The sequence below is a fragment of the Myotis lucifugus genome, unplaced genomic scaffold (assembly GCF_000147115.1).
Source record: "Myotis lucifugus unplaced genomic scaffold, Myoluc2.0 scaffold_2, whole genome shotgun sequence".
Taxonomy (NCBI): domain Eukaryota; kingdom Metazoa; phylum Chordata; class Mammalia; order Chiroptera; family Vespertilionidae; genus Myotis; species Myotis lucifugus.
Window position 1 is genome coordinate 16,515,991 of NW_005871050.1, and position 14,230 is coordinate 16,530,220.

The window sequence follows — 14,230 nt, forward strand, 5'->3', positions numbered from 1 at the left end:
TCTTGGTAGGGAGGGAAAAAGATTCGCAGCGACATAACTGAGAAAGATATAAAAACTCAGGCCCTATTCAGTATTGGCTCATTAGTGTCCTTGACATAAGCGAAACAATTCACAGCTCAACCAAATCAAAAACTCCTTTTCTTGTTATCTAAACTGTTTTCTCATTCCTGTCCTGACATTCCTCCCTAGCAGCAGACATAGTGGCATGTTTTTATCCACTTAGGCTTACTCCTTCCCGTGCCTTGCAACTCCTCCTTATTCCTTTATCTCTTTCAAAGTTTCCATTCTCCCTTCCCTCACTCCTTACTTCCTCCCTTTCTCCATCCCTCTTTCCCTCCTCCCCTATTTTCCCATCCAGCTCACCCCGCCCCTCACAGTCACCACCTTCCCTCCCTTTCGGGATCCGTCCGGATCCCGTCTCCCACCACCTTACTCCCCCCGCCCCGCGCCGGCCTTGCGCTCACAAAGCTCCAATCAGTAGCTCCGAAGGTGTCCCAAGGCCCGCCCCCTCCGCCGGGTCCAAAGCTCTCACCCCTTTCCCCCTCCCCCACACCCCCCAAGTCCTGCGGACCTGGGGGCTTCAGAATCTGGAGCTATGAAAAGTATCTCTTCAGTCACTTCCGGTAAGAGCGCTGCGGCACGGAGCTTCCCGCGGGACCGTTAAGGAGCCGTTGGGAGTTGTCCGGGAGCAGGGTGAGGAGAGCGCTGCCTGGCTCGGGGTGAGAGGGAATGAGAAGAGGGAGCAAGAGAGTGAGAGGGGGGCAGGAGAGTGAAAGGGGGCCCGGGAGAGTGAGAAGGGGGAGCGGGAGAGTGAAGCGGGGCGGGAGAGTGCGGCGGGCGGGAGAGTTAGGGGAGCGAGCGAGGGGAGAGAGCGAGCGAGAGCCCTAGAGTCCGAGCGTCTAGAGCACCTCGGTCGCTGCTTTCCCGCCGCCTGCCAGCTCCTCCGCCCCCCTGGAGACCGCAGTGCTTCTCTCCACCCCGCTCCGACTCTCCGGTTCTGACACCGCCCCGCTCTCTGCCGCGTGACCGGAAGTAGCGCCATCTTTAGCCTCTCGTGCTCTCGACAATAACAAGCCCCAGCTCGCTCCCCCTCCCCCCAACCCGGGCAGCTCCCCTCCCTCCTAGAGGGAGAGAAGGGGGGAGGAGCTGCCGCCTCACAGACTCACTGAGTCGCTCCTGCAGCAAGGGGGGGGAGAGAGAGACCGAAAAGCAGGAAAGGCGGACGGTTTGGCCGTTTACCTGTCTGCCTTCTCATTCGCTCTCCCCCCTTGTTCTGTTCGCTCCTGGTGTCAGCCTATCCGCCTTCCCAAACCCTCCCATTCCCCCGGTGTAACCCCCCCTTCACTTTCCTTCTTGTCCTCTGTGTTTCTCCTCTCTTCTTTCTTCCCTTCCCCCTCTAGCATTGCCACCTTCTCTCCGACACGCACGCAGGCACATAAACGTAGGTTTTTGATGCTCCTCTGCCTGTTGACCGCGCTATTTTCATGTTTCCAACAGGTTTTTCTTCCCCTAATCCCTCAGCTGCTGCTGCTGCTCAGGAGGTCAGATCTGCCACTGATGGTAATACCAGCACCACTCCGCCCACCTCTGCCAAGAAGAGAAAGTTAAATAGCAGCAGCAGCAGCAGCGGCAGTAACAGTAGTAACGAGAGAGACGACTTTGATTCCACCTCTCCCTCCTCTTCTACTCCTCCTTTACCACCTAGGGATTCGGCATCCCCTTCAACCTCGTCTTTCTGCGTGGGGGTTTCGTTAGCTGCTTCCAGCCACGTACCGATACAGAAGAAGCTGCGGTTTGAAGACACCCTGGAGTTTGTAGGATTTGATGCGAAGATGGCTGAGGAATCTTCCTCCTCCTCCTCCTCATCTTCACCAACTGCTGCAACATCTCAGCAGCAGCAAGTTAAAAATAAGAGTATATTAATCTCTTCTGTGGCTTCAGGGCATCACGCTAACGGCCTGGCTAAATCTTCTACCACCACCTCTAGCTTTGCTAACAGCAAGCCTGGCTCTGCTAAGAAGTTAGTGATCAAGAACTTTAAAGGTAACCAAGGCTAAAATCCATAATCACCTAAGAATTTGACACTTGAGCGGTCACGTGCCTATTTATGTTAATATATTAAACTGAATAGAGGTGGCCTAATGTTTTATGCATAATCAATGAAGTGGAGGGAGGTCCTTTTTTGGGTGGAGGGTTCATTTTCCGGGGGTGGTTGGTATCCTGGTGCTGAAGCATACACTGGGTGTTTCTGTGCAGGATTTTGAGATCTATCTCAGCTTATTGTAGCTAATCTGTTATTCCTTATAATATTGACATTCGGTATGAGTGATCCGGATTTTACAGGTGAGAGATTTATATTCTAAAGAGCTTTCTTTATTTCAGGTACATAGTCTTGGCACTGCTAGGATTTTTATTTTTGTGCTCCAGTAGGCCACATTCTCCAGTTTCTAGAAATGCAGGTAGCAATGATGATCATTTCATGCTCAAAGATTTATAGTTAGATTCATAATGTTGAATACTATATTCTTGAAACTCACTGTGGAAGCAATATTTGGAGAAAAATATTTATGATCTCTGCATTTCTTTCCAAAGGTAGGGTTTGGAAGTGAAAAATGCTGTATATACACAGAAGTAGTAACTCTCTTTACCACTAGTCTAAAGATAGGAAAAATTACTATACCTATATTTTATCATTAAAATGGGTTTTAAAGTACTGACCTGCAGCTTTTCAGAACATTTGTTCGTTTTTCTGTTTGATATATGTGATTGAGAGTATTATGAATACATTGATACAAGAAAATTAGTGATTTAAAAAATGTCAATTGAGCTGAATTAGTTTGCATCTGTGGTCTGTGTTTCTATTTTTCTGACTTTTTCAACACTCTTAACTGGCAGGTAATAGATGCTAAACTGTTAAATGGAGAAGTAAATGAATGAACTAAAGTAATTACCAGATTAGTGCCTTGTGACTAAATATCAATATTGGGAAAATAGATTTCCCATGCTTGTGTTTTCAACATTAATTTGGAAATCAGGACTATGCTCTATTTTGTCTCAAGTAGAGGGTTATAGTGTTGTTTATTTTTAACCTTTTCTTTTCTGTCACTCCTCTTCCATTCTCAGGCTCTCAAGAGTGTTGTAATCTTCTTAATTTAATAGTAGACTTTTCTGAAGTAGATATAAATTACAGTTGACTAATGTGTTCACTGTTTCACTTAAAATACATTGATTTAATAGCCAAGGGTTTTTTAAGGGATGAGCTATGATCCTAATGCATTTGTATACTGGTTTCAGAGATTTTGTTTGGATTTTTTCTCTCCCTCTTAAATAGAAAACACATTATTAAGGCATTTATATGTTTTAATTTAAAAAAATACTCGTTGCTAATAAAGGAAATTTAAAGACTGGATTAATATGTTCCTTTCCTTTCTGAAAATACTACATAGTTCTGAAGTCATTGGGGTGTTTTGATTTTTAAAAATCTCACTGTGCTCATAAATGTAGTTTAAATTCAAACCTGAATTAAAAATGGTTGTCTCCATTTATGTAGACCCTGCATAAATGTGGGGGCCAAACAGACTTGGATTAGAATCCCAATTTTGCCACTGACTGACTATAGTGACCTTGGGCAAACCTTACTAAATAAATCTTCCAGCCTCAGTTTTCTCAGTTGCAAAATAGGGAAAAAGATACCTTGCTCAAAGCATTATTAGAAAAATTAAGATGTTTATAAAGTACCTTGTACATAATAGGTTCTCAGTATTTTAAAACTCAGGTATAAAATTCATGTTGACTGACTGAGGTTTTACACATGATGGAATAAGATCAGGATTGCTTTTTTTATTTGTCATTCTTGAATTTTTATTTTTTGAAACAATACAGTAGAAAGAAACCTCACTTTCAGTTTTAATAGGTGACTCAAAATGACTTAAATAGTATTCTCCCATTTCAAACTTTATTCTTTATACTAAGCCTAAATACAGCGGTTACTTTAATATTCAGGTGTAATAATTATAAAGATCACAATTTACCCTTAAAAAGTAGTAATATTATTGTATTTTATGGATCCTTCTGTTGCTCTGATAAGTTGTGTTACTCTATCCTACATATTATTCTGATACCAACTTTTTATATATTATCTAGATAAGCCTAAATTACCAGAAAACTACACAGATGAAACATGGCAGAAACTGAAAGAAGCAGTAGAAGCTATCCAGAATAGTACTTCGATTAAGTACAATTTAGAAGAACTCTATCAGGTATGTATTAATGTGGATAACCAGCTTTGGTCAGTGTAAACCGAGATGTATGTATATGACTTTTACTTTATGGTTTTACATTTAGAAATTTTTCCAATTTTAGTTTACATTTAATATTATTCTGTATTAGTTTCATCTGTATAGCATAGTGGTTAGACAATCATATACTTTACGAAGTGTTCTCCCTAATATGGGTCCTTATGTAGCCTTTTGGTTCCCCTTAAATTACAATTTCTTATTAATTTATGCACACTTTAATAAGCTATGGGTACAATCATATTGGTATAAATTGGGCTTGTCTCCTTCTGATTAGGATTTACAATTAGGAGTACTTTCATATAATAGAGTTTTACCTATACCTGAATCCCAAAGATGATTTCTGGTGACATGTCCTTCTGTTGTACTTGCTAAGTTGTGTTACTCACCTATGGGAAAGGCCTCAAAAAAATGCAGATATTCTCCATATACTTTTGTCTACTTCCTTCCTGTTAGCCTTTTGACATTTCTTTTCTTTTTATGTTCTTCTTACCTTCTGGGACACACCTTACCCAAAAAAATGAGCTGCAGGTTGTAGCCCAGCAACTTGGCATGAGGTCCAGGTTTGTTTTTCATGCTTAGCAATGGGTCTGTACTTGAAGTGTTTAATTTAAATATACTCTTAAGAACAATTAATAATTTAGACTTCTTGCTACCAACTTATTTTGCCCTACTGAATTTTTAAAATTGATTTTATGGAAAGGAAGGGAGAGAGAAACATAGATCAGTTGCCTCCCGAATGCGTCCCGACCAGGGATAGAACCTGCAACCTGGGTATGTGCCCTGATCAGGAATCAAACCTGCCACCTTTTTGGTGTACCGGATGATGTTCCAACCAATTGAGCCACGTTGGCCAGGGATGCCCTACTGTATTTTTTTAAAATACATTTTTATTGATTTCAGAGAGGAAGGGAGAGAGAAACATCAATGATGAGAATCATTGATCGGCTGCCTCCTGCACACCCCGCACTGGGGATTGAGCTTGCATCCCAGGCTACTGCCCTGACTGGGAATCAAACCATGACCTCCTCCTTCAACCACTCTCAACCACTGAGCTATGCCAGCTGGGCTGCCATACTATATTTTTGACAACCAATTCAAGAAGTTATTTCGCATTATAGCAACAATTTTGTCTTCAAATATTTCAGAGTTTAGTAGTTAGAGTTTTTACATTAATGAGTAGCTTGTAAGAAATTATGTTGGGTTGATCATAATTCATAGTTTCATATATGTTCATTTTATCTATTTATTTAAATGTTTTTATTGATTTTAGAGAGAGAGGGAGAGAGAAAAACATGGATTGGCTGCCTCCTGCATGCCCCTGCTGGGATTCAAGTCTGCAACCTGGGCATGTGCCCTGAGGGGATATCAAACCTGTTACCTCTTGGTACATGAGAAGACACTCAACCAATTGAGCCACATCAGCCAGGGCTCATCTGTACATTTTAGTTGCAGAGGTAGTATGGTGATTGAAAAATCCTAGATTAGGATCTAGTTTTGATTGCAATTACCCTTTTGATCTTGGGCAAGGAACCCGGCTTTGGTTTCCTCCTCTGTAACATAGGGGGAAAAATACCTGTCCTATTTAACTCATGGGTTGCTTATAAGAATCAAATAAAATGTGAAAAATACCTTGAAGCACTATGATATATAGAAATATAAGTCAAACATTTCATAAGGCAGTGTGGCCTTTTCACTTGTGATTTGTCAGTGGTGAGATCACCATTTTCTGTTGCTGTGAAAATTAAATGAGTCAATGCATGCAAAACAATAAGAACAGTGCCCAACACATGGTAATAATGCTATGTAATACCATAAGCATTACAGTGCTGATACCTTAAGTATTATAATGCTATGTGTCAGGTAGTAGTAGTACCTCAGCTATTGCTTCAGGATAAACCCACCTCATTTGGCTATGTTGGTAGATTCCTTACATGGCTCCTCATTTGTACAACAATAAAAGTAAAATTACAGAATTAAGAGTTAGAAAGGCCTTAAGAGATCATGTGGTCTAATATCTTCGTAGAGTGCACATGGCAGCCTATAAAAGTTCATCTCTTACCTCATTTAAGCATTATAGAAACCCTTTGTGAAGTAGATAGGGTAGTAATTATTATCCCTATTCTACTAATGAGGAAACTGAGTCTCAGGGAAGTTAAATAATGTGCCCAGAGTCATATATTGATACAGCAGGGGACTCAAACGAAGATGCCCAAGTTTCTATTTCTACTTCAGTGCACTTTCCCTACCATGCTGCCTCACTAATACACCATAGCCCTTTAAATAGTGCAGTGTTTAAAGCAAATATTTTTACTTTAGGAGAAAAGACTCTGTCATCAAAGGTGATTTTTTTCATTTGTGCATATATAGGGTGTTTATTTGGATACACTGTGTACAGCATCTTTAATTTCTATGATGTGTTTTTTTTTATCTTTAATTTCTTCATTGGTTAAGGTATTTCAAATGTGTTCTCATCCCCCCATTAACCCCCAACCTTCCTCCCCTCCACTCATGTTCTCATCCCCGTTGTCCGTGTCCATTGGTTTGGCTTATATGCATGCATACAAGTCCTTTAGTTGATCTCTTCCCCTTACCCCCACCCTCCCCTACTTTCCCTCTGGGGATTGATAGTCTGATTGCTGTTTCTCTGTCTTTGGATCTGTCCCTGTTCATCAGTCTGTGTTGTTCTCTATATTCCACAAATGAGTGAGATCATGTTGTATTTATCTTTCTCTGACTGGCTTATTTCACTTAGCATAATGCTCTCCAGTTCCATCCATGCTGTTGCAAATGGCAAGAATTCCTTCTTTTTTACCACAGTGTACTATTCCATTGTGTAGATGTACCACAGTTTTTTAATCCACTCATCTGATGGGCACTTACGATGTACTTTCTTTAGTTCATATTTATGACATTGATTTTGGTTGTTAATTTACCTTGAATATTTTTCTAGAGCTTTTGGGTTCAAAAATATTTTTTCTGATACATTGATTCTGTTAAATCCATTTGTGTTTTAAGAGCACATAGCTTATATTTTTATGTTTTTTGTTTCTTATACTTCAGAATTATTACCTGCTATTGTTCAATTGCATTGTTCTACCTAAAGTCAGTGTTATAATTTTTAATTAAATATATTTTTATTGATTTCAGAGAGGAAGGGAGAAGGGGAGAGAGAGAGAAACATAAATGAGGGGAGAGAATCATTGATCAGCTGCTTCCTGCATGCCCCCGACTGGGTATCACACCCTGGGACCCTTCAGTCTGCAGACCAAAGCTCTTAACTACTGAGCCAAACCAGCTAGGGCAGTATTATAACTTTTCACTATTTGCTTTTTTCATAGTAATTTACTATAGCTGCTATACTAAATTCAAAAGCAGTTGTGTCTAGCTCTTTTTTTTTAAAAAAAATATTTTTTAATTGATTTCAGAGAGGAAGAGAGAGAGAAACATCAATGATGAGAGAAAATCATTGATCAGCTGCCTCCTGAACGCCCCCTACTGGGGATCAAGCCCACAACCCAGGCATGTACCCTTGACTGGTATCAAACCCAGGGCCCTTTAGTCTGCAGGCCGACACTCTATCCACTGAGCCAAACCTGCTAGGGCTCTTTTGTTGTTGTTTTGAACATATCAAGATTTTATTGTCGTATAATAAAACAAAATATGAAGCTTAGAACTGGATCACTTGACCCTTTCTCTTCTTATCTCCTCCCAGTTCACAATGCTTGCATCTCTTAACAGCCAGCATTCTCTTAGATCTGCAGTTAGGCTCAATGCATTCAAGCTTCAGCACAATCTTCTTTATAGTTTTAGCCTTTTTTTCCGAAAATCGGCTTAGTTTGCCCACGATAGTCACTCTGCTCCCTGTCATAACGCTGCTTTCCTCTGCGCATACAGAGAATCCTTGCCCTTATCGTACTGTGTTACTTGGTGGGGTTGGTGCTTGCCACACTTCTTACAGAAAGTTCGGCGGGTTTTAGGAACGTTCACCATGTTTGCGAGAGCTCTATTGGCAGGGAAAGATCTTTTGTTTTTTATCATAATTTTATAAATGCTTCTTTGGATTCTCAGAAAGATTATTTTGAGATGTTCAAGTTCAAAAAAGGATAAAGGAAGTAAAATTATTTCATACCATCTGGATTTCAGGTGGTTGTTTGATTTTGACTGGTTGAAATGTAATTTAAAATTGAAACAATATAGAAGTATATAGTGTACCAAACAGAAGTTCTCCAAACCTTTCATTATCCATCCGACCCTCTCTCTATTCCTGATGTCACCATTTATATGACATATATCTATGCAGAACTTTTTTCTGTTTGTAAAATCATTTTGCTTTAAAGCTTAAGCATGGCCGAAACCGGTTTGGCTCAGTGGATAGAGCGTCAGCCTGCGGACTGAAGGGTCCCGGGTTCGATTCCGGTCAAGGGCATGTGCGTTGGTTGCGGGCACATCCCCAGTGGGAGATGTGCAGGAGGCGGCTGGTCGATGTTTCTCTCTCATCGATGTTTCTAACTCTCTATCCCTCTCCCTTTCTCTCTGTGGAAGATCAATAAAATATATTTAAAAAAAAAAAAAAATAAAGCTTAAGCATGAAAGTCCCTAATGTGGATTGCATGTACTGCTCCTAATTTTTTTAATTTCTGGAAAAGAACATGCTTTTCTGAGTGCATTTGCAGTATGCAGAGGTAGTATGCAGAGGTAGTCTTTTAGAAGTGATTTTAATATATATATATATATATATATATATATATAACATTTAATATATATATATGTACTTATTTATTTCAGAGAGGGAGAGAGAGAGAAACATGAATGATGAGAATCATTGATCGGCTGCCTCCTGCAAACCCCACACTGGGAATCGAGCCCCACAACCCAGGCATGTGTCCTGACCCTGAATTGAACCTCGACCTTCTGGTTCATAGGTTGATGCTCAACCACTGAACAACGCCAGCCCAGTCTAAAAGTAATTTTTATTTTTATTTTATTTTATTTTATTTTTGTAATCCTCACCCGAGGATATTTTTCCATTGATTTTCAGAGAGAGTAGAAGAGAGAGGGCAAGACAGAGAAATATTGATGTGTTTCTCTCACACCAATTGTTTGCCTCCCACATGCGCACAGACCAGGGTCTGGGATCTAGCCTGGAACCCAGGTACTTGCCCTTGACTGGAGTCGAACCCAGGACCCTTTGGTCTGCAGGGCAGTGCTCTATCCACTGAGTAAAACTGGCTAGGGATAAAAGTTATTTTTATTTTTGTTATCTTTTTAAAAGTTGTTTTTAAATGACATTATTACCTGAGTATAATAATAATCTTTCCTTGACAACCTGGAACCCCGTAAGAGTGAGGCAATGGTTAATGTTGTTTTGGTTTGGATTTTTTTTTGTTAGTTGGTTTTTAATTGACTACAGATAGGAGTACGGTTAAATGCACTTCTTTTTAGTTGATCAGCCTGCTTTAGATTAGAGATCAACCATTCATGATAACTTTAGGCAAGTTACTTCTCTAAGCCTTGGTTTCCTCATTTAAAAAATGGGGAAAACTAACACAACCTATATGGCAAGGTTGTTTAATTATAAATAAAATACTGTGAGAAAGTACTTACTATGGTGCCTGCTATATATTCTGGTGTCATGGATGGTGATGATGATAATAATAATGTAAATATTTGAGTCTTTAAAAAAGATACCTGTCTTATATTACATTTTATTATACAACTCTAAAACCACATGTTTTCAAATTCTAAATCCACACTGAGCCAGAACAGCTGTCTGAATAGATAGATTATATTCTAAATATGTATCAGTAGATACCATTAGCCAAATTGGAAAATAATAGAAAAAGAGAGGAGATCTCTAGGAACAGTGTCCCTCTGCACTTTCTCAAGAATGTATCTTGTTTTTACATGTGGTAGCTTAATAATTGGAATTTTGGTATTGGTATGTGATTTTATTTTTACTAAGTAATATTTTAGATAATGGGGTTATTTTCCTCATATTTTCAGCCTTTGTATGAATAGCTGTGTAGTGTTTTTAAATTATCTACCATTCTCGGAGCTGGTTACATCTGTATTTTTTCAGTTTTTTATGTATGCAAGTGTAACTTTTATTTATTTATTTATTTATTTGGTTAATCATCACCCGAAGAGATTTTTCCATTGATTTTTAGGGAGAGTGGAAGAGAGGGTAAAACAGAGAGAAACATCGATGTGAGAGAAACACATCGATTGGTTGCCTCCTGCAGGAGCCCCGACCGGGGCCCGGGCCAGGGAGGAGCCTGTAATCAAGGTTCGTGTCCTTGGCCAGAATCGAACCCAGGACCCTTTGGTCCACAGGCTGATGCTCTATCCAGTGAGCCAAACCACCTAGGGCAACATTTATTCTTAATATAAATTGCTAGCTATTATCTTTAGAGGCAAGCCTAGTCCATACTTTAATTCTGATGAAAATAACTTTGTCTATATTAATAACGGGAACTCTTGTTTGGTTAGCTTTTTGTGAAATAACTCTTAAATAATGAACCTTTCTATTAATGATTCATTTATTGAGTAAATGACCACAAGACTGGAAGCAAATAGTTTTTCCATTTCAGCATATAGGTTATTATCCATTATAAAATCTGGTTGTTTAATTAACCAGCCAATGGTTATAGGAGAGCAGTTAGATTCTTAGCAGAGATGGATATGTTCTATATTGTATTTTATGTACGTTTAACTTGTCACTGTTGGTGTTTTTAAGCTTAGTCTATCATGTTATGTAGTGCTCCTCTTTTATTAAAGTATAGTTGATATATTAGTTTTAGGAGTACAACATAGAGATTGGACATTTGTATACCTTATAAAGTGATCACCACAATAAGTCTAGTTACCATCTATCACCATACAGAGTTATTACAATATTATTAACTATATTCCCTATGCTGTACATTGCATCCCCATGACCTGTTTATTTTATAACTGGAAGTTTGTATCTCTTAGCCCTCTTCACTTTTTTCACCCATCTTATAAGCCCCCTTCCCTCTGTCAACTATCAGTTCTACATATCAGTTTGTTTTTAGATTCTACATATAAGTGAAATCATACAGTATTTGTCTTTCTCTGACTTATTTCACTTAGCATCATACCCTCTAGGTCCATTCATTTTGTCACAAATGGCAAGTTTTCATTCTTTTTTATGGTTGAGTAATTTTCCTGTGTGTGTGTACCACATCTTCTTTATCCATTCATCTATTGACGAACACCTAGGTTGTTTCCAAAGGAGACATACAGATGACCAACAGACACATGAAAAGATGCTTAACATCACTAATCATTAGGGCAGCAAATTTTTTGAACAAGCTCCCATTTTTTTAATATATATATTTTTTTTATTAATTTCAGAGAGGAAGGGAGAGAGAGAGAGAGAGAGAAACATCAGTGATGAGAGAGAATCATTGATTGGCTGCCTCCTGCACGCCCCCTTCTAGGGAGATTGAACCAGCAGCCGGGGCATGTGCCCTTGGCCGGAATCGAACCTGGGACCCTTTAGTCCTCAGGCCAACGCTCTATCCACTGAGCCAAACCGGTTAGGGTAGGGCAGCAATTTTCAAAATTTTATAATATATATTTTGGTGTGCTACAGAATTTTAGTAACTAGTTTATGTGTGCCATGAGATGAAAAAGGTTGAAAATCACTGCATTAGGGAAATGCAAATCAAAACCACAATGAGATACCATCTCATACTTGTCAGAATGGCTATTATAAAAAAGACAACAAATAAGTGTTAGTGATGATGTGGAGCAAAGGGTACTCTCCTGCACTGTTGGGGAGAACATAAATTGGTGTATCCACTATGGAAAAAAAGTATGAAGGTTCCTGAAAAATAGAACTGCCAGCCCTGGCTAGTGTGTCTCAGTGATTAGAGTGTTGGCCCTCGCACGGAAAGGTTGCAGGTTCAATTCTGGTCAAGGGCACGTACCTGGGTTGCAAATTCGATCGCTGGTCTGGTTGGGGCACGTGTGGAAGGCAACCAATCAATCTGTCTCTCTCACATCGATGTTTCTCTCTGTCTCTCTTTCCCTTCCACTCTCTAAAAATCAGTTGGAAAACATATCCTCTGGTGAAGATTAACCAAAAAAAAAAAAAAAAAATAGAGCTGCCATACGACTTAGTGATTTCACTTCTGGGTATTTATCTAAAGGAAATAAAACACCAACTTAGAAAGATATATGTGTATCCCTATGTTCATTGCAGCATTATTTACAATAGCCAAAATATGGAAACAACCTACGTATCCACTAATAGATGAATGTATTGCTCCTCCCTTTACTGAATTATTAATACTATCCCTGCTGCCCTAGCTGGTTTGGCTCAGTGGATAGATTGTCAGCCTGTGGACAGAAGGGTCCTGGGTTCGATTCTGGAAAGGGCACATGCCCAGGTTGTGGACTTGATCCCCAATAGGGGGCATGCAGGAGGCAGCCAGTCAATGATTCTCTCTCATCATTGATGTTTCTCTCTCTCTCTCCCTCTCCCTTCCTCTCTGAAATCAATAAAAAATATATTTAAAAGATACCATCCCTGCTACCTTAAAAAATGTGCAACTATAAATTCTTAGGCCTTGATAATCGTAGTCTTAATTAACTCTTCCTTGCTATATGTAAAAAGAAAAATAATTTAGGTTTCATTTTCTTCTCTGCAAATTCTTAGTTTTTGATATATTGTGAGTATCTTTTTAAAAAAAAATTTTTATTCCTCACCTGAGGATATTTTCCCATTGATTTTTAGAGTATAAGGGAGGCAGGGGGCGAGGGGAGAGAGAGAGAAATATCGATGTGAGAAGAGACACATAGATTGGTTGCATACATGTGCAACCTGGGGCTGGGGATCGAGCCTACACCTGAGGTAGGTGCCCTTGACCAGAATAGAGCCTGGAACCCTTCAGTCCGCAGGCTGATGCTCTATCCACTGAGTAAAACCGGCTAGGGTGATTGTTAGTCATTTTTATTAGATGTAAAAAGAGAGTTAATGTAGGTTTTATTTCTGTATCAGTTGTTGAAAAGTTTTTTGATGTATTTTGCTTTTTTAAACATATGGGTTGAAAAACAACACGCAACCCATTAGCCCAATGACCAGAGTTCAGCACCCTGGTGGGAACATACTATCTTTCTTATTTCTGGCATGGTTAAATCAGAAAAATTTCTAGATTTCCTCCCTTACTATGTTTAATTCTTTTTTATTTAATCTTCACCCAAGGATATGTTTATTGACTTTAGAGAGGGAAAGGGAGAGGGGGGGAAGGGAGAGAAAGAGAAAGAAACATCTATAGGTTGCCTCCCATATGCCCCCTACCAGGGATTGAACCTGCAACCTAGGTATGTGCCCTGACTGGGAATTGGACCTACAACCTTTTAGTATAGGAGATGATGCTCCAATCAACTGAGCCACCCAGCCAGGGCACTATGTTTAATTCTTTATTTTTTGTATCTTTGTATTGTTTATCCTTATTTTAGTAATCTTTTTTAATTCTAATCTTCTCACCCTCATTTCTACTCCTTCCCTGTTCCAAATGTAATCTTTGCTTTTGCTGTTTCTTAAATTCTATGTTCCTCAAAGCATCAAATTTCACCTTTTATAGTTTTGCATTTCACTTCCTATATATATATATTTTTTTTTTGGAGTGATTTTTTATTCTTTTAAGAAAACACATTTTTGATATGACATGTGTGGATTTGGGGGGGGGACTAGGATTTGGAGGAAGAATGTTTTTTTTAAAATATATTTTATTGATTTTTTACAGAGAGGAAGGGAGAGGGATAGAGAGTTAGAAACATTGATGAGAGAGAAACATCAATCAGCTGCCTCCTGCATACCTCCTACTGGGGATGTGCCCGCAACCAAGGTACAGGCCCATGACTGGAATCGAACCTGGGACCATTCAGTCCGCAGGCCGATG

The 14,230-nt window shown here is 39.5% G+C and overlaps 1 protein-coding gene and 1 pseudogene across 7 annotated transcripts in view; one reads left to right on the forward strand and one right to left on the reverse strand.

Moving 5' to 3' along the window:
* The first annotated feature begins 464 nt into the window (after window positions 1-464).
* CUL4B (cullin 4B) overlaps window positions 465-14,230 on the forward strand; it is a 48,807-nt gene continuing 35,041 nt past the window's right edge. The window contains exons 1-3 of one of the 7 annotated variants that reach the window (XM_006082149.3): window positions 465-623; window positions 1,498-2,043; window positions 4,144-4,259. In XM_006082149.3, the coding sequence (XP_006082211.1) occupies window positions 596-623; window positions 1,498-2,043; window positions 4,144-4,259 (690 nt within the window). In that variant the 5' untranslated portion in view covers window positions 465-595. The other 6 variants (XM_014458875.2, XM_023758312.1, XM_006082148.3 and 3 more) reach the window with 6 other exon arrangements.
* LOC106697756 lies at window positions 7,966-8,288 on the reverse strand (annotated as a pseudogene).